The 26,065-nt window shown below is 44.0% G+C and overlaps 1 protein-coding gene across 9 annotated transcripts in view; it reads right to left on the reverse strand.

The window, feature by feature from the left end:
• Window positions 1–26,065, reverse strand: part of ncoa2 (nuclear receptor coactivator 2) — a 56,054-nt gene that overhangs the window by 4,847 nt on the left and 25,142 nt on the right. For 6 of the 9 annotated variants that reach the window (XM_071485285.1, XM_071485289.1, XM_071485288.1 and 3 more), the window contains 17 exons: window positions 25,679–25,851; window positions 21,994–22,097; window positions 18,907–19,084; window positions 17,136–17,324; window positions 14,413–14,514; window positions 13,215–13,355; window positions 12,738–12,885; window positions 10,913–12,266; window positions 5,011–5,209; window positions 4,631–4,837; window positions 3,632–3,835; window positions 3,014–3,143; window positions 2,693–2,867; window positions 2,291–2,587; window positions 1,756–1,836; window positions 1,097–1,583; window positions 99–276 (listed from right to left, as the gene is read on the reverse strand). In XM_071485285.1, coding sequence (XP_071341386.1) covers window positions 99–276; window positions 1,097–1,583; window positions 1,756–1,836; window positions 2,291–2,587; window positions 2,693–2,867; window positions 3,014–3,143; window positions 3,632–3,835; window positions 4,631–4,837; window positions 5,011–5,209; window positions 10,913–12,266; window positions 12,738–12,885; window positions 13,215–13,355; window positions 14,413–14,514; window positions 17,136–17,324; window positions 18,907–19,084; window positions 21,994–22,097; window positions 25,679–25,851 — 4,347 coding nt within the window. The remainder of the gene's footprint in view (window positions 1–98; window positions 277–1,096; window positions 1,584–1,755; window positions 1,837–2,290; window positions 2,588–2,692; window positions 2,868–3,013; window positions 3,144–3,631; window positions 3,836–4,630; window positions 4,838–5,010; window positions 5,210–10,912; window positions 12,267–12,737; window positions 12,886–13,214; window positions 13,356–14,412; window positions 14,515–17,135; window positions 17,325–18,906; window positions 19,085–21,993; window positions 22,098–25,678; window positions 25,852–26,065) is intronic. The other 3 variants (XM_071485291.1, XM_071485292.1, XM_071485290.1) reach the window with 3 other exon arrangements.

Below are 26,065 nucleotides of genomic sequence, written 5' to 3' on the forward strand. Positions count from 1 at the left end.
AAAGATGTGTGTGTCAGGTGAGCTAAAACATTTATGTAGTATGGAAACATAACAGTCTGTAAAGAAAGTACAAAAGAAGAATTTTAAGCCATATTTACCTGTTGCCTCCCATGTTGCCCTGTGGCCAGCCGTTCATGTCAGGGGAGCCCTGAAAAGCAGCGTTTCCTTGGCCTTGCTGCATCATTGGGGACTGTGTGTGGGCCATGCGTGGAGAAAGCAGGGGGCTCTGTGGTGTGCCGGGACCTCCAAAGCCTCCGTCTGCCTGTTGGCTCATACCTGAGGTGGATGCATCAAAAGAGGTCAACCACACTGGACCTGCAGAGACTCAACTACAAATCAATGCACTGAATGTAGTTAATGTTAGCATTCCATGTCATTAACACAAACATGCCACGTAAGGACACACATTTTGACAGGAAAACGTCAAAATGTGAATGGAGTCCATTCCGGTGTGATTACTAACAGGCAGTTAATATTTCCTACATGCACGTAAGCAGTGAACAGGCAAGCAACACGGAAGTACAGGAATAAGGAGATGGCTTAGGAAAGACGGGAAAAAGAGAAGTAATGTCTAGGTGAGCTGTACGAACCACTGGGCCAGAATCAGATTAAGGAGTGAAGGACAAATCAAACATTTTATTAGACAAATGAGTATTATACCAGATTACCGGATCAGACTGACAGGTACAGGCCTGATTATTGTTCTGCCTGGTCACAGTCTTAAGAGGCAGGTGTCAGTCTTTATGCTGGGTTAAGCTTTGATTACTGTGTCTTGGTGCCCTCTGGTGGAGAGAGAGTGTATCGCCAGGACACCATTTTGGACAGTGCACAGAACAATGATTTTGACAACTACTCATATGTTGTAAAATTGAAGAGTAAAATATGCAGCATGATTTGGATCATTCAATGGCAGCTGATTAATGCAGTCATCAGCGCATAACATTACAAATCAGATGATTGCTCCTATTAAAAAGCATGTGATGCTGTGCAGCTATAGTCACATCAACACACAGACACAATGGTGCACACACGCGCGCACACACACACACAGGTTGTGGGGTAAAGTGTGTGGTAGGTTGGGGTGTGGGAGCAGTACCTGAGTTGGGAAACTGAAAGGCACTGTGCTGCATTTGGGGGCTGAGTACGGCCCCGTACTGTCCGCCCATCATGTTTGTGTTTCCCATCATCATCTGTGAGGAGGAGGAGGAGGTGGAGGAAGAGGAGGAGGTGCCATGCAGGTGGAGCTGAGGGTTTGGGGGGAGAGAGGGCAGGCTGGGGGAGAGAGGGGAGGAGAAGGGGCTGGTAGAGGGAGGTGGCGAGGCCAGGCCTGTACTGGTACCGTAGCTGGGCGGGTAGGGGAATTGCTGGGGGTTGGCCTGGGGGATCCGGGGGTTACTCATGCCTCCGGCGGCCATGTTGGGGGGCAGGTTGAGGCCCGGGCCCCTCATGGCCATGCTCCTTTGCTGCTGGACCTGCTGGGCCTGCTGCACCTGCTGCTGCTGCTGCTGCTGCTGCCTCTGTCTCAGGTGATTACTCAGCAGCTCCCTCTGACGCTGGGCCAACATCTGAGCATTGATGGTCCCCTAGAAGTGAGAGGGGAATGATGTGCAAGATTAATATCAGTTATCAAATCAAATCTACATCAGGTATATCTACTCTCTGCCTCTACAACATAAACAATGAAATTCAATTCTTAAATTTACTGCAAGCCAAAGCACTACCTACAGTCATAGAAACATGGCAGCGGTGACCTACCTGGTTTGGAGCACTGGCTCTAAGAGGTAGGTTCACATTTGACACACCACTCATCTGAGTCATCATTGGCTGACGGTTCTGCTGGGAGACAGAAGAAGAGGTTAAGACAAACACCATCTTTAATGACTTGAAATTTATTTAAAATCTCCAATTCTTGCAGATTTCCATTTGCTTTCTAAGACATACTGCATACTTTCAGCTAATAAAGAGTCAAAGAATACCAACAAAATCTACCAACATGTGGGTCTGAATGATATTACAGATGAAATAGCAATGATTACATTTATGATTTAGCTACATTTTTTCCGTGGCGGGCATGATTGAAAGATCACTGAAAGACCAACAGGTGGCAGGTAGAGGTTGTGTGCACAGAAAATCGGCCAAAATGTCAACTTCAAGGATAATTACACAACTCCCATCTGTGTGTTCAATCACACAGCTGCTGATCAAACAGAGTGGTTACGTCACAAAGCGTGAACAATCAATGCACAGCATCACTTCCAGCATTGTCAGGGCAGTGTAGAGGCAAGCATACCTGCTGTGACTGTAGCCGGTGCTGAAGCTGCAGCCGTAGTGTGTTGGGTTGGTTCGGGGCGACCGCAGTGGGCCTGAGTCCGGGCCGCGCTTGCATCCTCATCATGGGGTAACCTGGCCGTGGACCCATCTGGCCAGACATGGGGTGGAAGCCTGGCTCTTGCATGGGAGCACCGGGGTAGCCCCTTTGGGCCATGTGGGAGGGTGGGGGACCAAATTGCTGAGTGTACATGGGGGGCTTCTGGTCTAACATCATCGAGGGGTCCTGAGGGAACTGGTCCGGCTCCAGGGATTGACTCTAAAACAGGCAGGTACAGAAACCGATCAAATAATGTAAAGGCATGAAAGATGATAAAGAAGTCGCAACAAATGTGTGTGACAGTGTGAAATGTGAAGATCTCACCTGTTCTACGAGAGCAGGGATTCCAAGGGCACGATCAATCTCCTCCAAACCATCAAAATCTTTTAGTGCAGTGTACAGTTGGGACATCAGGGCCCCCTCATCTACTGCACTGCCATCACCCGAGCTGAGCCCTGTACTGCACAACAAGTCATCCTGAGGCGCTGAGTGCACCGGCCTGGGCAGAGAGGAGACAGCAGGAAGTGGATTAATTTACTCAGTGAGAAAACTTTGCAAACTCTTGGACCTGCAATCAGAGTACAATGACGATAGGAAAGTTTTTCTACATTATAAATAATTATAATTTGCATGTAAGTAGCTTGCCTGTTCTGGTTTACAAATGCTGTCTGGTCGATGGGCATCATGCTGTCTGGCCATGGGGCTGTCTGGTTGGGTGGAGCCTGTTGCTGGGAGAAATGGTGGCCAACCATACCAATATCCATGTCAGGCTGGGCTAAACAGGGGGAAAAAACAAAATGGATTAAGTCAAAATAGTCAACTCAGCAATTTTGGTTATTATGAGAAAAAAAAACACAGGCAAACTGGAAACAGCATTTTTCTAAATCCCAGGAGCGGGCAGGATGCAAGTTCCCAGTAGATATTATAAATTGAGTGCTATACTATGATGAACCACAAGGTGGCAACCTTTAAAATTCAGAGACAGTTGTGTATAAGTGAGTTGAGGTCTTTCCACCTGTGCCTCACCAGCTTCCCCTGGACCATATACCACAGCTGAGTATGATTAACAAATGAAAGCTGAATTCATAAAAGTGCTGACACCTACTTTCTACAATAACATGCTTTAGAACTGCTTGTATTCTTAGGGAAACTGGCTCTATTGTGTCTGGTCAACCCTAAATCTCTGTGTTGTCATTCTGCCATTTTGTTTCTGCATTTAAAAAACAGTAAAACTTGTGTTTCTGGGCTAAAACATGCTCTAACCATTGGCCATCATTGGGGACTGGAGCATCTGTCGGGGCCCTGGCTGGCTGTTGGGCCTCATGGGAGCACTGTTTGGTACCATCCTGCCCTGCATGGCACCTTGCTGCCCAGCGCCGGACGCACCCAGAGGAGGGGCAGAGGCTGAACCCACCCAGCCCTCCTGCTGCTGCATGCCCGGCCGTGGACCACCTGGAGCCATGAGTCCTAGAGGAGCAGACAGACACAGGGAGACAAGAAACAGTGTGAGATGCTTCAGCTCAGAGATCAGTAGGTGATCTCTGTCACCATGATGCAATGGTGCGATATCAAGGGGAATGCCGTCACTGTGGTGCTGGGGGATGTTTGAGGACTGCTAAATTGTGGGTGCTACAGTGAGAGAAACCTTTTGCCAGTGCAGGTGCCTGACTATTTCCTGTCACAGGAAGTGAGTCACTGTGCCATTACATGACAGATCATAGGCTGAGAGTGACATAGAGGGGAAAGAGGTCTTTCCCTAGAATACAGTCTTGCAAAAATTATGTTATTGTGCTTCATCCACTGGTGTTGCCACTGTGAGACTGAAGTAGAAACCACACATCAGAAAAACCTGACATTAAAGTTAAAAGAGATTTACAATTGATAGTGAGCCAAACCTGAAAAAAGGGTCAACAAACACCTATGCCTGTAGTTCAAATGAATGTAGTTCTTATTGAATTTTAGTGGTTTTAGTTTGACACCTTCTCTAGTAGCTACTCCGAAGTGTATAATGACTGTTAAACATCTTGTGTAGGAGGTCCATTAATTTAATACAAGTCTGACGATGTCCAGGAAGCTGTACGAGACGACACCTCTGAAGAAGTTAGTCACTCTGTGGACTGGTCATTTTCCTTTTACTAAATCAGAGCATGCTTTTTTTTTTTTTTTTTACTCAAAGCACAGTGAGAGACAGTGTTAGTGACACACACAGTCTGACAATAACATTATGAACAGTCACTACAAACGCATGACTGTCACACCTACCTGCGTTGACCATACCGGCCTGGTTAGCCATCATGCCATGACTTCCCACCATGCCTTGTTGCTGTTGCTGCTGCATAAGCGTGTATGGGCTTGTGGCTCTTATGGGGTACTGTAATGATGACTGCTGGGGGGACACATTCATGTCCAGAGACACACTCCTCACAGGCAGCCCCCTGGCCGGCTGGCCTGGTCGGACTCCCCCGAAGTCTGAAAATGGGAATACATGGGTCTTAGCCAGTGCACAACAATGGAAAAGTTTGGAACATTATGACCTTATAATTGGAGTTTTTCCAGTTACTGGAAAGTTTTAATATAATGTGCTCTACTATGAAAGGGAAACCCTTGTGTGTACTTCTTTTCCAAGTAAATATGAGACTCACTAGTTGGGCCCATGCCAGCGCCAATGCCCCTGTGTTGCGGCTGTGCCACCATGGCGGGATTGGTCTCGGACATCTGCAGGATGTCATTGATGATGTTCTGTTTGTCCATGGGACTGGGCAGTGAAACAGGCCGTGGCTCACAGAAGAGCTGTGGCTGAGCATTCTGCAGGTCGTTCAGGATGTCATCCAGCTCTGACGACTGGAGAAGACACAGAGAGGAGAGGGGAAAAGTGTGAAAATAACACATGACGAACCACTTATGCCTTCCATTTAGAAACCAACTGCTGCTTCACCAGCAGACACACAAACATAAATAAACATGTGACAGGCATACACCCTCACTTGAGAGCAAAACTGGTGTGTAAACACTATACCACTTGCATGAGGAGTCTTGATCTGGGAGATGAGAACAGCAGGCTTGGCCTTGTTTATTATAACAGCAGTAACCCCGGGATAAAATGGACCACTTTCCATTAAATCTAGGCCACACTTCAGTTTAACTTAGCTTATCAGACTCACATACTGCTCCTTCCATATCGGCTGGTTTCAGAAAAAAAACAAAAACACTACAGCTGCTCTCCTTTTTATTGTCTATAACTTACAAGCAGGTAATAAAAAATGCCTTACTATTATACATATATTTATTTTTTTATACCCAGTTGAAGAAAAAGTAAAGATACAAAATATGTGGCTACTGAAGATGCCTTCTGCTGAGTAACATGGGAGGGCCACATGAGGCGGCAGGAGTTTGGTTGGTGCCAAAGTCTGAACTGCTCTCTGACCCGCTACTGTAAACAGCTGGACTGAGCCAGCCCAATACAGCCCCAAGGCTACATTCATATACAACTGGGCTTTGGACTGTCTGGCCAGTTTCTGTTTAGTTTTTCACACAACTATCCTAAACAAAGACAAAGCCATGCTGGGGTCTGGTTTCACTTGCTGAACTGAGGAGTTGCTAGGACTATGAAAGATGAATCTCTTGGAAACAGATTTTGGTTTAGGTCCCTGGCACTGTGATGCATACGGGGGTGGCTATAATAACAGGAACACCTAAACAATGCAGTCGCAATCAAATTCCAGACAACCTAAGGCCTCAAAAAATGTATCACAGTGTCGATAAACACCACTCCGACACAGTTCACCAGAGGCGAACATTAACTTTAGAAAAGGAAACACAAATGGCAGCATTGTTGAACTGAATTTCATTTTACTGACAGACAAGAAAATGTAGGTTATGGTCAAAACTGAACTGAAACATCAACATAGGGGATAAAAGTGCTTCCTTGAGTGGCCGCGGGGATTTAGGTAAATAAGTTGCACTGACTGTGAGTGGCCACCAGAGTGCAGCACACTTGGAATCACTGACAACTGATCGTGACTGTACAGCAGGAAACCAGCACACCAGCCACTGGGTTTATGTTGGATTTCAACGTTCTAGGCAGTGACATGTATCTTAGGTTATGCAAATGCTACTTAAGATAATAAGGCTGCCAAAAAACGCCTGACAGAACAGTTATCTGCTGTGACCAAGGACTAAAACCTTGGTCATGCCATGAAGACTTTATTGTTGGATCTTTTGCTCCTCGGCCTCAGAAGACCCTGTTTAAAAAAAAAAAACCTCTCCATATACACAAAAGCAAACAAATAGCCACAAAAAGCTGATCACTACACAACAGACAAGCATACAGGATATGTGGGAGAGCTAGAGAGAGTAGCAGAGTGAGGAGTGGGGGGTGGCTGTGGGGGGAGAGAGAGAGAAAAGCCCTAATGAGGTCAGGAATGATGTAATGCTCCTGTACGCTCTCAGTTTGCTCTCTTCCTCCTCCTCTCTAATTCTCTCTCCTCCTACTTTCTATTCTCTCGACTTCTCTTGTTGCTTTTACCCTTAATGGGTCCTGTTTCTATCAATCCCGGTTACTCTCTGCTTCCAATGCAAGTCTGTGCATGTAATGCAAACCATGCAGGAGATGCAATTGAACCAAACACAGCACGGTTACAACAGTAAGGATTTGTAAGGCCAAATGACCATTATTAAAAATTTAGTTTCGAGCCCTGCCCCATTTACAGATCACAATTTAACATCTTGACACCAGAACTTTACTCACTCTGGCAGAGCAGCTGAGGACGCACACATTACAAGATGCAGTTTAATTGTTGTCATACATATTTAAGAATCAGGCTTGATCTCTTTATTTATCTCCGCACCAAACACACAACTAAGCATCATTACTTAGTTGAAACTAAAACGTAACTTTAATTGATCCTTATTCTTACATCACTGAGGTTACTTAGTAAATTAAAAAAACTTAATATACAGAAGTTGTGCGTTATGTCCAGCAGGGTGGTGAGGAAGCCTTTCTAACTATTTGACTTGTGTCCATCTGGGACTCAACTTAAACCAATCACATGTAAATAAGCAGGTTATAATCCAGTTTGTTTATTTCAAATCTATCATTTCATGTACTCTATGTGCCCTAGTGTCAATACAGACTTCAGGGCAATAAGACTATTGTGTCATTCTGACCTAGTCCATGTCATTTTATAGGAAAGGGAACTGAGAAACAGGGTGGGTAAAGCAGAAGTGCCACTGTGAAGTGAGGCAAAAGGAAAAGTCATTTCACCCCAGAATTGTGTTGGCCTTTTGTGAGCAAAAAAAAAAAAAAAAAGATTTGAACAAAAACAACTTGCAAAAAAACCCATTCACTATGTGAAAGAGCTGAAATGGAAATTATTAACGTCACAAGGGTGGCTACAACATTAATTACAACCCTTATGTATGTCTTGTTGGAAGAACTTCTTGTTCCTTTTTTGCTGCTGATATTTATTATGAGATAAATGCTGTTAAATAATTTGAAATAATTTGTAATAACCGATTTGTTCTCCTTGTGTTATCTTATTAAGGTTTAAGTTTGTGGTGGCCTCAGTACTAGAAAACTGTGAGCAAAAAGGGAAGTTAAACAGCAAAATCAACTGAAGTTGCAGTTAAGGCGGAAAAAGAACTTCTAGAAACGTGTTTTTTAGTATGTTCAAATACTCACAATGCCTCCAGTAGAACATGCTTTCATTCTTTTCTGATGGCAGTGTTGACTCTTCACGTAATGATGGAGGAGTCATTACATCACTAATATTAGTGATAACTATTAAAATCCCCCCTTCCATGTCTGTCAGATAATTATTGTCTCACCAGGTTTTAAAAAAAACCCTTCACATGTACTGAGCAGAGACTTGTTTGAGCTCTGCCACAGTAGGTTTCTTTGCCTGTGAGTGAGCACTCGTCATGCAGTTTGACATTATATTCTTTCTAATATTGGAAGAAGGAAGGAAAACTGAAGAATTAGAGCCAGCAAAAACTACTGGAGGACCTATTAAAAACATAATATCAGACTGCCTTGGCTCTTATGAATTCATTTATTTTTCTTTACCCACTCACTCATATCTGGGGTCAGTGAGGGGCTCTGGCTATTGCGACCTAAATCTGTCACTTTTTAAAAAATGAAATACTCAATACTGAGATGAGCTGAAGTGATTTCAGAAGCCAGCGCAACGAACAACTCATGCTACCACTGTGGCAATGAGCTTCTTTTCTATAATATTCCTGATAATTATTTGCTTAATTTGACAGATTTGTTTGATGTGACACTGACATTTCAGTATCAGAACATGGAGAATCAAGAGAAACCGAATCATGTACTAAATTAATTACATGCAAATTCTGAATCTCTTTGCGGTGGAAATAGATTTTATTTCGTGTTGGGAGACAATATGTTTACATGAACACACACATATAAAAACACACAGATAATCCTGCCTCCCATAGGCCCCTGGGACTAGTCAACCATACCTATAGTTCCTTCAGCCATCAGCTAAGCCGCTGCTGCTGCTCTCTGCTCTGATTTCTCATTTAGCTCTGCTCCAGCCATCAATAATTCAGCCCTCAAACAATAATGAGGAGGAAAGAGGCAGAGAGAGACACAGCAAGAAAACAGTGGGTGAGGTTAGTAGAGAGAGGGATGAGTGGACTTTTTGACTAGTGCAGTCATCTTTCACACATGAGCAAGCAGCAATTCCCCAGTAAGGAAGAGAAACCCACTCACCACAAAATGGCTCTAATGAAGCCACGGCTTAGTTCATGTCTATCAAATGCCCTTTCTCTAGTTACTGTAATCTGTTAAACCTCACTCCTTAAAACTATGAGCACTTGAATCAACATCTAAACGTTAAACCCAGAATTCACCAGTTTCATTAGTGCTGTCCACATAAGGCAGAACTTAACCAATTTATGTGATTTCATTTTGTTATGTGTGGTACACTGAGTGCTTCTGGAGAATGAAACCCTCAGCATCGAGACACACATTAAACCTCTATTTCTCTGAATTTCTATTTCCTTCTCTTGTTTTGCGTATGTTGCTCGCTCTGCAAACACACCACTCCCTCTCCCCTCTATCTCCATGGTAGCAGAGAGGACATGCAGGAGCATATGGCTCATCATTTTCACTCTGCCTGCCGAGGCTGGGCTCTCCTGGGGGTATCTACACCTCTCTCATCTCTCCTTCTTTGTTCAGTTCAACAGCAGTTCTTATTATTCATCCAATCACCTTTTCCTCCTTTTTCATATGTATCTTAGTGGCCAAGCACATACTGTACATACACAGCTACCAGCCATAGCTATCTGACAGTCGCTACCACTGTCCCTCTGCCTGAACGGGTAAACAACAGTGTATGAGTGTGAAATAATAAGAGAGCGACAAAGTGATGAAAACCAATTTTTTTTCCAATATCCAGGATAAACCTACACTGGTGTGCATTTCCACTGGATCAATCAATACTCTGTGTCCAATGTGTTTTCACACCCTTCTCTAGCCCAAGATCGAGATCTGTTTGGGTGCTGCTTTACTGTTTTATAAGAGTGAGAACATGCATTTCTAAAAAAACTTTTCTTCAATGTTAGTAACATTTCAACAGTTTCTATGCAACTTACATTGCCAGCCTGGTCTAAGAAGAGGAAGGTAATGAGGGAAATAGAGTGGAAGGGCATTCATGTAATTTTGTGTAATTCTGTGGTTTCGCAGTGATGTGTGACAGAACTACATTTGTCTTGAACGTGTGTTTAGTAGAGCGCGTCATACATGGGCTTCCTGTATGAAAAGTTATGAGTTTCACCAAACACCAGTATTCTTTCCTGCATTAGAGAATCAGAAAGCTGAAGCCTCAGTTTCACAGAAATGTTGAGTTCTACCAGCATTACTCTCCCTGCTCACTCCCTTTTACTCTTTCCTCCTCTTCTCTCTTTCCGTGCCAGGTCTGACCTGAGCTTGGTGCCAAACCTGAGGATTCTGGCCAAACGCAAACAGGATCAAATGGCTGGAGAACCACAGGGGTTCCTTCCAAATGTCACAGTTGTTTGAAGCTGGCGGATAGCTTCCCTCAGCTTGTGCTGCCAACACAAAGGCAGTGAAAGGACCAGATGTGTTTATATATGTGAATAAAAAACATCCATGATGTCTTAAATGTATATGATAAGACTGTAAATCTGAATCAGACTGTCGATAAGCCACAAATCCTGTTTGACCTCCACGCTGCCAGACCATTTGTGTATTTAGCTGTAACATCCGGTGTGGACATGGGACTTGGAAGAGCCAACATCTGCTACCTAACCCAGATTAATGCTTAGACGGAGAGGAGGCAAGTGGAGCAGTACAGGGCAAAAAGTTCTGGTTTTTGCAATGGGCTACAGAGAAGGAGGTTACAAAATCACTTTCAGAGCAGCTCCAGTACACTTCATCACCTCCAACATGGAAATTACGCAGTATAGAAGCTATTTTTTAATCAGGAAGACAAAATGTTTGTAAAAGCTCTCTTTTAATGAGCACACAGTGAAGAGTAAGGCATGTTAAAAACTGACCTGCTCAGCCCGGTCGTATCCTGCGTCTTGTTTCTCTGCCTTGACGTGAGTGTTTTTGCCCCCTTCGACCTTCACCTCCCCAGGCTCCAGCTTAGGGACCTTGTCCTTTAGTACAGTGTCATCCTTATCCAGCAGGTAGCGTAGCAGGGCATTGTCCTTCTTCTTGGGGCTCAAGGGCTCCTGCTTGGGAGCAATTTCTGCTCCAGAAGTTGTACTTCCAGCACCCTGGGTTTGGTCTTGGCCCACCTCTTTGCCTGTGGCCTCTGCAGTGAGTTTGGCCAGGTCTACAGGAGACGTACTGTTCTGAAGCAGTTGGTGGAGGATCTTGTGTTTTTCTTTGAGGGATGTGGCATGCGTGTTCCCTCCCGTGTGGCAACCCCGGACCCCTGTCCCCGCCTGGTCTTTGCCCTCACATCCTGCACCAGGGGACAGGGGTGTCTCTAGAGGCTCTGGCTTGGTGGTGAGCAGTTGCAGTAGCTTGGTGTGGCCCTTATTGTCATGAAGACGATTGAGCGCGTCATGGCCCTCAGGGGCCCCTTCCCTCTCCTCCTTGGGCTCAGTTAGGTTACTCTCAGCCTGGCCTTGGGTGTGCCCCTGACCCACCTCTGTGTGAGGACCAAATGAGTCTCCTGCACCACCAGCACCACTGCCTCCTCCAATCTTTGACATCAGATGAGAGTTTACCCCTGACCCTGGTGTGACCCCAGCTGGGGAGCCTATCTTGCGATCTGGAGATCCAAGTGTATGTGCATGGGGGGGCCCATGCCCATGTCCTACACCGTGGCACTCACTTAGGGCCTGCAGAGCTGACAGAGAACTGCTAGTGTAGCTGTTAGCATGGGTGCTAGTCGTGCTACTACTGCCTGCTCCTCCAGGTCCTCCACCACACATCCCTACTGGGGACGGCGAGTGCAGGCCTCCTGCTACTCGAGGGCTGCCTGCCCCCCCAGGACTACCTCTGTGCCTGGGTGACAGCATAGAGTTCTGTTGAGGTGGATGGGGCCCTCCGGCTGGACTGGGGCTGGCGCGAGAGGGGCTGTTCATCCTCCAGTTTGGGCCCTGCTGTGGTGGTTGCATGCCCCCAGTGTGGTTGTGTGGTGGGGGGCAGCCAAAACGGTAGCCCTGCATATGGCCCATGGCTGCTGGTTCTCTGGGGCCAGCAGGGCCTGGAGGGGAAAAAGGCGTGCTGTTGCTGCTGATGGTAGTGTCTTGGCCCTGAGGCCCCGAACCTGGCAAACTGCCTGGGGTTGGAGGAGTCATGGAGGGAGTAGAGGAGTTCATTGGTTTTGGAGCCATCCCTGTGGCCTGATTGCCAGGACCCATATCCTGGCCCATTCCACAGACTGTCTGCTCCCTAGAGGTTAAAAACAAACACACAGATAATCCAGCTGATTAATTCAATTTTTCTAACTTTTTTTTTTTTCCGCAGAACTTTCTGTGGAAGTTAGAAAAAGGGGAAAATTGCACTGCAAAGGTCTTGGGGTTTAACTTGAGTAAGTGTGACATTGTTTTTGCAGCTGATTCTTTTCAAGTATAATTTTGCTGTTGTTGAAGTGGCAACTGGGTAAATACAGGCACAAATATATGCCTGTACTATAGGGAAAAGGTGGGAAAATATGTTGAATTTTCTTTTTGGATGCACTAACCCTTAAGTTTGAGACCCAGATCACTGGCAAGCATGAATTTACACATTATTCCATCCAGATAGAATACATGACGCCATCAGGTTGTGCTGCAGGGCATTGACAGGCTAAAACATGTATGCAGGTTCATGCTGCAGATTTGTCTCTCTGGTTCTGACACAACTTTAGATAGTGAGACATACCTCTGTAGAATGTGCAGGGACATGTAGAGTTGGGGTTCGTTGGTGGCGGGTGAGCGCACCAGTTTGCTCTTGGTGTGGGCTGACACGATGGTTCCATCAGAGAGGGAGAAACGGTAGATGGGGCTGAATGCTTGGCCATGGCGGAGCACTGTGGACACATATGCACTTATATCAGTAGATACACAAAAAAATCATCTTCACTTTGATGATTCATTTGTATAAATACAATAAAATGTTGTTATGATCCTGCTGTAACTGCAGTAAAAATAGTTTATTTAGTAACTGGATTGGATTGGATTGACGATCTCAAAGGAGAAAGCCTATAATTTACCATTAGCTTTGGTTAAAAGGGAGCCATGATCAAATCACCATTATATGCTCATGCAGCTGTCTGACAGTAGCATCAGAAAAACCAATGGCAGTAACTGAAAAGAGCCAAGGATTTAACAGGATAGTCCTTGCAGTAAACAGTTTTACCTTCCTGTTGATGTCTCTTGGCAAAAGACATCTCTCCATCATTCTGTAGGTGGAACCTCTGGATGCAGCGTCTCACCAAATCCTCCCAGCCTGGTTTCATGGATGCCCGCAGCAGACTGGTATCCAGGGACGTTATCTTACCTAAACACAGAGGACCGGATTAAGTAGGCCTTAGTCAGACATGCAAGCAGGGATTTCTATACACATGCACAAACCCACACTAGCTGAGCTGATGGGGATTTAATGTCTCTCTCAAACATAAATATGTAGAGCAGCTTGTTGACCAGAGGATGTTCTTCACTTGGCCACTTGGCAGCACAACAGCTTTGCGGTTTGACATTGTTCGAAGAAATTTATTCTTTTTACATTTTAATTACAACTTATCAAAGCTTAAGCTAGAAATGTCTGTGGTAGTAAGAAAGTCCTGGCTACAAAAGATTCAACAGGAAAACACAAGTACAAATACAGTCAGTGCAAATTAAGATTGCCATCTAGACACTTGATACAACAGGTAGGAGGACTGATTTTAAAAACCACCAACTTAGGGTGAGCTATCTTTAGAAGTCAACAAATACACCCATTCTACATGTGTAAACATATGCGCGCGTGCACACACACACACACACACACACACACACACACACACACACACACACACACAGCTCTGTAACAGTTGTCCTCATCGGATTGCAATTTAAATGGAGGCAGTACTGTATTTAAAGGGCTGTCGAGCAGACTGCTGTGTGAATGACAGCCATAGGCAATGCTTTTTATGAAAAATGTTTGTCTGTCTGTGTGTGTAAGCATTCAACAGACAAACAGTACAATCACATCAAAGACCAGGTGAAACACAGACAACTGTCTAGATCTCTGCGCCAGACAGGTACTTATATATATATATATAATAAACTTTAAATACCTAAACTGTGAGGTGATTTACGGGCTGCTAACATGGGATGAAGTGGCGCGGGGGGGCGGTGCCTCACTTTGGGCACTACATTATTTCGTGAAAAGCTTTAGTTAAACTGTTGCATGTATACAAATGATCTGCAAACTGGTAGGAAACCTTAAATGGTCACTATGATTGGCATAACCTATCAGCCTTTAACAAAAACAGTTTAGCCTGTTGGAGAAAGATAGCTGGGTTTGTTTGTATTATTGTGCAGCTCCTGGCTGGCTGACTGACTGGTTCATGTACCTTGCAGGTCCTGGCGCGTGGTGAAGCTCTCATGCGTGGGAAGCATGGGTCTTTCCTTCATGGGCACCCTGCGAGCCACACAGATCAGGCACGACTGAAAGTCTAAAAACAAGAGAGGAAGAGAGAGAGAACAGAGGAGCAGACAGAGGGAATGTGTGGAGGAAAGAAAAGATGATGTAGAGGATGGAACAAAGAGGACAGGACAGAGACATAAGGCATGAAGGGGGGATGGGAGAGGAGAGGGGAGGAGAGGATGGGGCATAAATGATAGAGACAGAAGGAGGGAAAGAAAATGAAATGCATGTTATTCCCAGGCAGCATAATTAATACAGTTATTAATGAGCACGGGGATCAGAGCTCCACTCCTTTCATGAGGAGGAGCAACTATCGCTGGCAAGGGAAATGATGAAGTGTGACCTTTGAAGGTGTGTGTGCAAGTGTGTGTATGTGCGCTTGTGTGCAAGTGTCTCTGGCTGGTCTCACCTACAGTGCCATCTCACACTGATGACACCTACTGAGGTCCAAGATGAAAGATTGCCATCGCTCAATCATGACAGTTGCCTCTGACACACACATATGACAATGCCAAGTCCAGGACTGGGATGACCCCAAAAAGTCTGCCATCTAACTTTCCTGTGCCAGTAATACACAATCCCACACGTTTCTGGCTAAGAAAGGCATGCCAGGGCTGACACACACACACACACACACACACACACACACACACACACACACACACACACACACACCTCATTTTGACATGTAAACAGTGCCTCGTGGGTGGTCCGGCTGATAGATCTGTGAATCTCTCTCTCAATTCCTTTCTCCTCCCTCTCTGTCTATGGCTGCAACTATAACCACTGATCCTGCTTTGCCACAGCCACACACACAGTCTCACATACACACACAGTCATAACTACTACTTGCCTTACCCTATCCTTAATCTAACGTTAAAACATGTCTTCAAGTTAAAATGTCATGATTTACTATATGGGGACTTGCCTTTTGTCCGCATAAGGAAGGAAGTGCCTACAATGTGACTCTGGAAACAGATTTTGGTCCCCACAACATCAGAAATACCTGGATCTCACTCACACACTCACACACACACGCACACACGCACACACGCACCTCTGGCCTGGGTCCTAGTTAGTCTATTTGCCAAAGTATGGTTGGCAAGCAGCGGGTGCACAAAGGAAGCCAGAGAGGGGAAAAGACAGGTTGAGACTAGACTTGGAGGGAAACATTTGCATTTTCACTTAGTGTTTTAATTAACCACTGAGTTATAGTTTGGAGGGGGTGGGGTGGGGGTTTGGGGGTGGGGGGGTGGGGTGGGGGGTGGGGTGGGGGGTGGGGGGGGGGGTATGGTCTCTAGTCAAAGCGACTGAGCAAATGAGATTTAGGGGGTAAAATGTAGAATACTGCATTTGTGGTGAGAGCATTACGAATCTATGCTCCACAAAGTGCTGATAATTTTTGGATGAAGGACAGTCACTTGTGATGGAAGTTCACTCAAATGACAGGCTCTCAAGTTCCTGTCTAAAGCCATGAAAACCACTGGAAAAGCCCAGTGACCTCTCAGTGACTGAACACTGAAAGGACATCAGAGACAACATACAATTTAAATCACTTCCTATGAAAGGTCAGCAGATGTTTATACTAGTGGCTACCACATATGCAGCTTCTTCTATACTTCCACATTCGTCTGCTCATGTGCTGTTGTATTGAAACCTATGTGAAGCTTATCAGAAGACTGGTTCCCTGATCCTATACACATGATTAAAACACATCCTTCGTCTGAGTCATAAGCTCTGATTTGTGAGGAATGTGTATGAATTATAGATGGGCTTTAATGACAGCTGCCCAGCCTCTCGTCTCCTTTGTGTCACTTAACTTTTCATGGATGTAAGCTGAATGGCACCAGCACTGCACTAAGTTTGTTATACAACTTTTCACATACAATGCTGGTTATGAGGCTGAATCTTGACCATAGTAAAAGTAAATTCATATTTAAACCAGTGTCCCTTCTTCTCTTGATTCCCTTTAGTCCTGATCAAGGTTCAAGAATTCTTTCACTTCACTGTACATTGACGACATCAACAGTGAGTCTGATGTTACATAAGATAGAGGTGCTTATGAATTTGTCTTCTGATTTTATTGTTGAGCTTGGTCGGCCAGACGTCTTTCAGTTCCCCCCATTTTCTAGATACCTTCTCATTATATACTACAATACATTTCTAGGCTTCCTAAAACAATCTTTTATTCCTCAGTCTTAATAGTTGGCCTTTTGTCTGGCTGTCCGTCTGCTGACTTTTGGCCCCCATAAAGACTGGTGAATGTGTTAGAAATCGTTCCATCACTGATATTGATTTAATTTGATTTCCAAAGATATTAATCTATAAGGTCTGAGATCTGACTCAGACTCAAGTATCAAACATTTCTCAATTCCATTCTTAGATTTCCAAATGGCAAAGGTATTTAGAACCTTAGGTATTTGGAACTGCTTTAGATTTAATCATAAACATTAAAATTATAATATGAGATAGTTAAATTCCTGACTGGTACTATATCTCTCAGGAATGGAGGCAATTCGGAGAATTTCAACAGATCCCAAAACTAATCATGTCCAAGTTTGTTCTGTAAGGTCACTACTTCAGTGTCAAATGATCCTCCTACTCTCTATCCACTCTATTTTCCCACACACTCCCACTCTCTGTCCATACCATCTCCTTCCTCCTTGATGGACTTAGGCTCTGAAACGGCGAAGCACTGCATGGTCTCGTATTTCTGCTGCTGAGGCTCGTGCTCGTGCGGCTCGTCCTGGCTCTCACTGTGGGGGTTGACCAGCATTCGGCAGTTGAATGTGTGACTGTTCCTCCTCGGACCCTCGCTGGACCATGGGACGCCATTCACTAGAGGGGAGCGAAAAGGGGAAAGGGAGATTATCAATGTAGCCTCCTGGTGATTTTATTTGACAAATTTCACTGTGGCCAAAATTGAACGACCAAACAGGGAAATCGGAAGCAGAGACGAGCGAGCCAAGAGAGGCTACCACGCTGCATGAGAAAGACATAATGAGAGCAAGACAGAGAGAAAGACGATGGAAAAAGTGGAAAGAGGAGAGAGCAGTTGCTGGGGAAAGATCAGTCATAATGAGCAGTTAGAACCCTGAGCCTTATGCCATCTATCCACAGCCATGCCAGGCTTCCATATGCATGTCCTCTAAAACATCACTGCCAATCCTTCTTCTTCTTTCCAACACTTGCACAGGCGCAAGCACACATGTGCAAGCAGTCATGCACACACATACACACAAAAAAGAAAAAGAATAAGAGGCATGTACAGTCACACACACAACTCATTTCGCTCTCGCAAAACTCCCATCACACTCCATCTGGTTTGTGATCTCATTCAGTGCATTGATAATCTCCCAGTATCTGGGACACAGCCCACTGATCGTTTCCAGGATACTCTGCTCTGTGCCGCTCTCCCACCCAGATGGCTGGGCACTCAGACCTCAATCCGAAGCACCAGGAGAGGAGAGGAAGGGGAGAAGGGACTTAGAAAGAGCTCCTGATGGGGTGCACTGACATACATTACAATCACCCCTTGATTGGAGGAGATGTAGAGGTAGGATGCTGAATGTTCGCGAGTATGAGAGGAGAGAAAAAAGTTGGGGAAAAGGAAAGGGAAAAACTAAAAGAGAGAAAGAAAATGGTAAATGTCTGTCATACAAAAATAAATGGCCTGTTTTCATGAGATGAGTAATGCTAGGATGGAGACAATGATTTTCATGGCGGGAGAGGGAGGTGGGGGTGGGGGGGCTAGGAGATGGGGGAAAGTGAAAACATGAAAATGGGAACTTGGTGAGGGTGTGTGGCAGAGTGAAAGAGAGAATAACACACAACATGAAGAGAAGGGGGAAGGAAGGGCATGAGATGAGAATATAGGGAGCGATGCTGCTGACAGGGGAGAGAAGCCGAAAAAAGGAAGTTAATTAGGTGAAAAGAGAGGGAGGAAGAAGAGAAGAGGAAGAGCAAATGTCTGGGTTGAGCATCAGCGAGAAAAAAAAAAGAAAAACCTATAGGTTTTATGCACTGTGCCAACCGTGTATAGAAAGCTTACATAACACTTTGTATTAGGCAGTTTTCCCTCAGCCTCTCTGAAGCTGCTTAACCATGAACATTTCAGTGTTTTAATTAAACTGACATCACTATCAAACAGCCACCTACAACATACCTGTCTAAACAAAGAGAAGAAGTGAAGTGAGGGTGGTAAGAAAAATGTTCAAAAACCAAAAAACAAACAAAAGAGATGAGGCCAGGGTGTAAATGAGAGCAGAGGTAGGAGTGATGCAACACAGGGTACATACATGTGGAGTCAGGAAAAGAGAGGGATGTGGAACACTAGTGACACAGCGAGACGGAAACTGACAGGTAGAAAAAGCCGGCGAGCAAAGCAAATGCTGGCAGGGAAAATAAGCTTGAGGCTAACCAAGGGATTTGGGCAGCAGGTTCTTGATGAACTCAGCGTGATCACCGACGTGCAGCACGCTGTAGACACTGGTATTCATCAGCTCCTCCTGGTTGTAGCGCAGGTACTGGGTCACATTCTCAGACACAAATACAATGTTACCCTCCATGTTCACCACGAAGAAGAAGCCGTCCAGGGCCTGGGGGGGGAGAGAGAGTTTTTTTAGTGAATTTTTCACACTGATATAGAAGAAATCTCTCACAGTGAAATGGAAGCCAAAGCAGGAGAGTGAATATATTTTAAAGTACCTTTGCCTCCAATCAGTACTCTCTGCTAATAAAAAGAATACTGCTGCTGAGTAGGTTAATGTCCTACCCTGATGTGCTTTTTTGCTACTCATAGATTATTGGGGTCATTCTATTGTGCTGGTATGAAACTATCATATTTGGTTCATTGCTTTGAACAAAGCCAAAAGGACTGTTACAGATGTAGACGAAGCTGTGAGTTTTATTTTATGTGTATGTCTGGTTGTCTGTGGTCAACAGTAGCAAATAAAAAAAAAAACAAATAATAAAAAAAAAAATAAAATAAATGTAAGACAAAACTATTCAAGCTGCACATCTGCATAGTGTCTAAAAAGAGGTGATTAGCACTCTGCGTATTGGTGCTCAACATCAGTGTGGCTGATAGAAAGCAGGATAAAAGTGTGTGCCCGCAGAGCTCGGAGGATGTGAAGGAGGAGGAGCACTTAATTGAAAGAATACAGCCCCAGGTCACCCATTACACACAAGATGGTGTCAATTAGGCCATCAAATCACCCAGAGCCCTTAGAACGGAATTGTGGTGGTTGTAAAGCTGTAAAAGCTGGTGTCAAGATAAGAGACAAGAGACTCCTGACAAGGTGTCTGCTCCTCACCTCTGCTCAAATAATCATTACCTACACACTTCACACGCTCCCCTTTAACCTCAGTTTACATTACATGTATTTATAACAAATAATATGATGAGTTTTTTAAATTAATTCATCAAATATCCTTATATATTTTCATGCATAAAATGTATAACAAACCTGGAATCAACCAACAGGCTAAATTTTGGGGTGACGCAAATTTACACATCCCAGGTTACACATGATCTCCTTTTCCGGTCTGCATTAACGCGGCATGAGCTGAAAATAGACTCCAGGAGAGCTCATCTATCAATGCATAGAGCGAAATGGTTCCAAAATGCAACATGCTTGTTTCAGTCCACCCTGTGTGAAGAAAGGCCATGTACTGGACAAGTAGGGCAAACAGAAACAGAGCAAACACTCTCTAGTGCCAACTCTTGCCTTCCTCCAGACACTCTTGCATAATGCTGTTGGACAGTACCTTAATTTACAATGCCCTGATTAAATATACACTGTAGACATGACTAAAGCCTTTATAGATGAATATACTCTAAATAAATATACTCGAAGCCACCATGCTCTCTGTGTACCTGTTCCATTTTGCACCATGCCTATTGTCTTGATATATGACTCTGTATTGCTTTTCCTCCCAGTGCAATATACAGGAGGTAGTGAATTGTTATAGTGAGGGGAGTAGGGGTCTCTTCTGTTCTCCTCTCCTCTGTATGATTGTGGTGTTTTGCAAACAGAATCTGTCTTCACATACATTCTTGCTAAACATGATATATTTTCAACATGACAAAACATTAGTGTCTTTCTAAAAACATTTGAAACTGGTTTCTAGCAGGGCCCAGTATTAAACTTAAACTTTTTTGGTACTGACCTAAATGTCTGTAAAGCACTGAGGATAATAATTCATCATTGTCACGATCTTGGGCAAAATTTTGACTGTTTCGGAAATTTTGGATAACAATTGTGACAATTGCTACTTGCTACTATACTACTATTGCTACTTGCTACTATACAATTCAGTAGGAATGACCCTACAATTCACTGAGAATCTTTACAGTATTCAGTTGGTATTATCATAGTACAGTCTTTATACCTCAAACACAGTGTTGTACCCAACTTTATTGGATCCATGCTGCACAGTGTGGCGTATTAGCTGTAGGCGCATTTAGACATAATTCTGGAATCGGTGTCAAGACTTTGATACTGTAGCTTTAAGAATTCAAATCATACTCAGCCCTCTAATGATTTCGTCATACCGCACGACAGCAACCGTACGGAGCAGTCTAACAGGAATGCAAACTATTTGTCACAACAGTCATGTGACAGAACGAGACTTGCTCCCAGGGGGTTAAAACAACAACACACTAATGTTTTTTCATGGCCTTCTTCGTCCTTCTGTGCCTGCATGAGCATGAGCATGAGCATGAGCGTGGGTGTGGGTGTGGGCAGTGGACAGCCTTGGAGGAGGGTCATGGGGCGTGTGGGTGCATTTCCTGCCGACAGCCATTCTCCTCAGAGCGTCCTGTAATGAGCCCGCGCTGGCGGACGGGGACATGGCCAGGGCAGAGCGGTGTGAATGGCCGATCGCTGTGTTTTGGGGCTGCTGACAGATGGGAAAGCATGCAGGCTGCGCTGGGCTATATTTAGCCGCGAGTTAGCATGTCGATTCAGTGACGCTGGACCAGGAGAGCTATAAATATTCCATGACAGGACAGATCTAGAGGCGAATGCAGAGAAGATGGGGAGGGAGGGAGAGAAAAGAGAACTGAACAAGTAAGAGAGAGAAAGGGAGGGAGGAAGCGAGGGAGAGGACAGGCTCAATGGACTGATTCATTCACCAGGCTGTTGCTTTCTTCCCATTATACGTAAGCACTTCAGTGGCCCTCCGTGGGACAACGAGGCCATTGCTCTGCTCGGTGATTTACAGCCAATCCGGGGCAGATACAAGATGCTGGCAGCTTTTACTCCACACAGCTACACTCACACACAACCACTACTGGCCCATTTGTGATTGTTCTCTGTGGATAGCACTCTTCATTATATACCAATCATGATTTGTAGTGTATAGTGTATATTCTATGTGAGTGTTAGTATGAGTGTTCAGACAGAGTACTTCAGTTTGAGTGTTCAGCGTGTGGTACTTCGTAACACCCCCCCCCCCCCAGATATGACACTATGAAATAAGCGAGAGAAGACCCTCCACTCACCTCCAGCATCATTGGTCCCAAGGCATCTTTGTCAATCACGCTCTGGCCCGTTGATGAGACGTCTGCCTTCTGTACCTCCTCCTCATTTGCTGCTGCAGCTTTTTCTGTTGATGGGAAAGCCAGTGTCCAAAGTTAAGAGGGAAAAAAAAAAAAATCATTCAACTGGTTCAAGACAACATGAGTAAGATATTCTGTTATTATGACAAACAAAACTGCATTACAAAACACAACACCAAAACCAAGTCACAGAGGAAAAAAAATTGCTTTCCCCCTGTAATTGACCCATATGCTTTAAAGAGGTCACTTGTTTAGAACACTTAACAAATATCCTTCTGTTACAAAGCAAAACACATTTGTGCTTTTGTCAAAACAAGTTGCCATAGCTCAAACCCAAGCACAGAGAAGGGAGCTGAGTGAAAGGTTATTGTAAATGAGTGTGTCAGGGCACGCAGCTGCCACGCTGGTGGCAGCCACTGGATGGATTGCATTGTCATGTGCAAAAAAAAGGCTATTATGGAAACACAGTGACAGCGTGTAAACAACTCTTGTTCCAAATAGAGTAGCAAGTTGTTACTACATGGTTAAGCAGCAAAGGCAGACAGTAGAAGTTTTTATCTAATAAAAAGTGAGCTTTTTCTCATTATTATTCAATGATGATCAATTATAATAATGGAAATTATTAATAATAATTATTAGTAATTTCGATCTCCAGTATGAGCACTGTTTTACTCTGGAAAGTACTTCAGTAAGGCTTCCCTTTAGCCAGGGGTTGCCTTCCTTTACGTACTGCCTTTCTCAAATAACTTTGCTGCAGTGTTGCCTTGTGAGCTCATATGCCCATTGGATTTCCCAGTATGGATATAGAGGATACCATTTGCTGCACATACAGATATGTATGGTCTATAGTATTTCTAAACTATCAATCAATAAACAAATAAATACAAATAATAATGACAGGTAAATACTGATATTTAATAATGATAAATGGCAGTCATTTGAGTCCACAGCCTAATAAACTGCCACAAATCTTTCAATGTAAGGGTTGTGTGATTGGTTTAGTAAGGAGTGAGAAGTAGAGTACCCTGTGAACTCCTGTACCTGGACTATGGTGCTGTGCATTTGTCCATGTGAGTGATTGGGTTAATAACCATGCAGAGAAGCCTTATGTTCAGAGCGTAGGCTGCCCTACTTTTGGAGATGATGATGAGAGGCGGAATATGAGTGGGCTGTTGGGGGGGGACACGTTTAACTGTCGCACCACGCCAAGAAGATGGCTGACTATATAGTGAGAAAATGTTGTAGTGGAAAGAAAAAAGGAAAAAAAAAAAAAGCACATCCTTGCTCGAGTTTTTTTTTTTTTTTAAATAGATATTTAGAGATGTGAAATCTAACACAGATGCAGGTTTGCCTGTGCTCTGTGGGCTCGTGCAACAGCACACAGACCCACATTCATCTCTTTCAGCATTAATGATGTGTGCATCAGCAGGACCTCTCCAGGCCCAGCGGGGACCAGTATACCAGCACAGCTGCCCAGGGTACAGACCCATCACTCAATGTCAGTGTGGCCCTCACTGGCTTTCTGCCCGTCTGCCGAACTGTGCCACAGATAGAGGGAGGAATTGATCGCTTCTATCTGGTAATAAATGTATTATTAACTACATAATCTGTAACTGGGAAGACATTTGCCATTTAGTCATCTCCCTCTTGAAAAATGTTTACATGTATAGTGTTTTTAAACATATAATGAATAAAAATAATTCTAGCAATGTTGTTTGTTGTTAATAGATAACAATGTACTGGCTGCAGCTCAGCAGTTACTGTATATCACAGGCTCGAGCCAATGAGAGCTTGGCTTTTGCTGTGTTGGCATGAGTGAGAACAAGAGTGTAAAGGAAGCTGTAAAACTCTGGGCTATTCCATTATTTTATAGCCTCTATAAAAATATCATTACTTAACATATTGTCTGTTAACATGTAACAAAATGGCAACAGAAAAAAAGCCAAACATATGCTGAGCACATAACTCCACCGTGATTTCAATTATGGAAAATGTATGCAGATAACAAGAAAGGCACAAGCAGGGACAAATGAACAGTTTTCAGTTGGAGGCCACATTTTCAAAGGCCATCATCTCTGCATTGCAGTTCTCTGCAGGGCTGTGACACCACTCAGTAAGAGCTATTAAGTCACATCAGTTTCATTTAATATTTTCAGTAATGTCACCATACTCTGAGAATATCTTTAACACAGTAATGATGCTGTCACTGGGGAAATAATCCTAGGCCTATAGAAAAAGAGAGGCACTATAGACAATCCTGTACAACACTCAACAGATGACAGATGAGGTGCAATGACAAGAACAAATGGCGGTGGTAAGATGATGTAACATCAACTTTGACCATAAAGACATCTAAATAAGTTTTCAGTGCATCCGCAGTCAAACGACAAGTACAACAAGAAAATGAATGGCAGCTAACATTACTGTGCAGATGAGGTGCAGCAGCTTTCTGTGTTAAGCATGAAAATGTGTCTCTGGTTGGCCATTGAGAACAGAGCAGAGAGGAAAAGGACAGTGAGCCCTTCCCTCAGTGGAAGCTGTACAAACACAATTATGCCATCAGAGGCAGGCAGGAGATGTCACTCTAGCCTAGCGTTAAAAAAAAAAAAAAAAGAGAATGAGAAGAGGAAGGGTCGGGTGGAGGGACGGACTGACAGTGGCCAGAGTTTGTGTGTGATTTTTGCATCACATTGCTCACCATTACATAACGCCTGGCTCTGTGAGTCATATAAAACAAGATGACATCATCAGCTGGTCTGATTCATGTATACCTCGAGTGGGCCACCTTTTGTCTACCAGTCATAGAACTGCTTTTCATGTATGCACGGTCTAAAGTTTCATAAACATTCATTTCATTCATAAACTTAGTATTTGCCTTGATGTTTACCTTGCAGCTATGTTTGCACCTGAAAACAGGGGAAAATCTGGATTTTCATTGACCTTGGTCATAAATCCAAGTATGAATAATAAATGAATAAATAATAAATAAATCCCACATGAAAAAATTAAAAAGGAACACCTCAAATACTTGTTAAAGACTACAGAAAAGGAGAAGCTGGCAAGTACAACAGAGTGCACTGATCCATTTGCTGGGTGTTCTGGCTCAGAATGGAAGTGGGAAAGACCAGCAGCCAACAAAACACTGCTTGGGTTCATGCAAATTATATGATGAAGTGATGGAGGGAACATTAAATCAAGTGTGCTGCCCCTTAATAACAACATCAATTACAGTGAGTGGAGCAGATCCTGAACCATAACATTTATACAATCAAATCTGAGGTTTCTGCCAACATAGTGCCACCTGTGGCACTTGTGGTGTTATCAGACCCTTAAAACCACAAGACCATCCTAAGCATATTCATGATGTTGTACAACCTTATTCGAAGCATTAGTAGTTACAAATCAAACCACTGTTGAATCCATCCCTTTGCTCTGCACATAACTAGGCTGCATGTCATGAAAAACTGAAGGGAAAACCATGGATGAGCAGATATTGTGTAATAAGTTATTTGGAAAAAGCAGCCAGCTGAAAGGGAACACTGCTCTCACTGGTGTACAGACCACCTTTACAGTTTCTTAAACAGACATATTTAAAGTGTCAAAATACATGACAGGTTGCCACTTGTACCTTGCTCCTTTATTTGTCTGATTTGTTTCACAGTTTCCTTCAGGATTGCACATTTGTCAGGCTTGACATTGAAGTTGTCGATGTCATTGAAGTTGGCAAAGATCAGCTCAGCGAGCTCTTCGATGTATTTGTTCTCGTGCTCACGGTTGCGCTTCTCGTTGCTCCTCTTGGGACTACAGGGACAAAGAGAACACCGGAGTGAGAATATGCAATCATTAAGATGGTAACAGGAGGGGACATAAAGATGTATGGTAATAAAAAGGTTCAAGTGTGTGTAAATGTATGCAATTCTACCACAGTGAGAGAATGAATAGGCAGGCAAAAAGCAACCCAGAGCAAGGAAGCAAAGAAAATCCATCTACAAAACTAAACCAGGGTTGAGTGTAC

Source organism: Trachinotus anak, unplaced genomic scaffold (assembly GCF_046630095.1).
Source record: "Trachinotus anak isolate AG129_WGS33_773 ecotype Australia unplaced genomic scaffold, CSIRO_AGI_Tana_v1 ptg000009l, whole genome shotgun sequence".
NCBI lineage: Eukaryota > Metazoa > Chordata > Actinopteri > Carangiformes > Carangidae > Trachinotus > Trachinotus anak.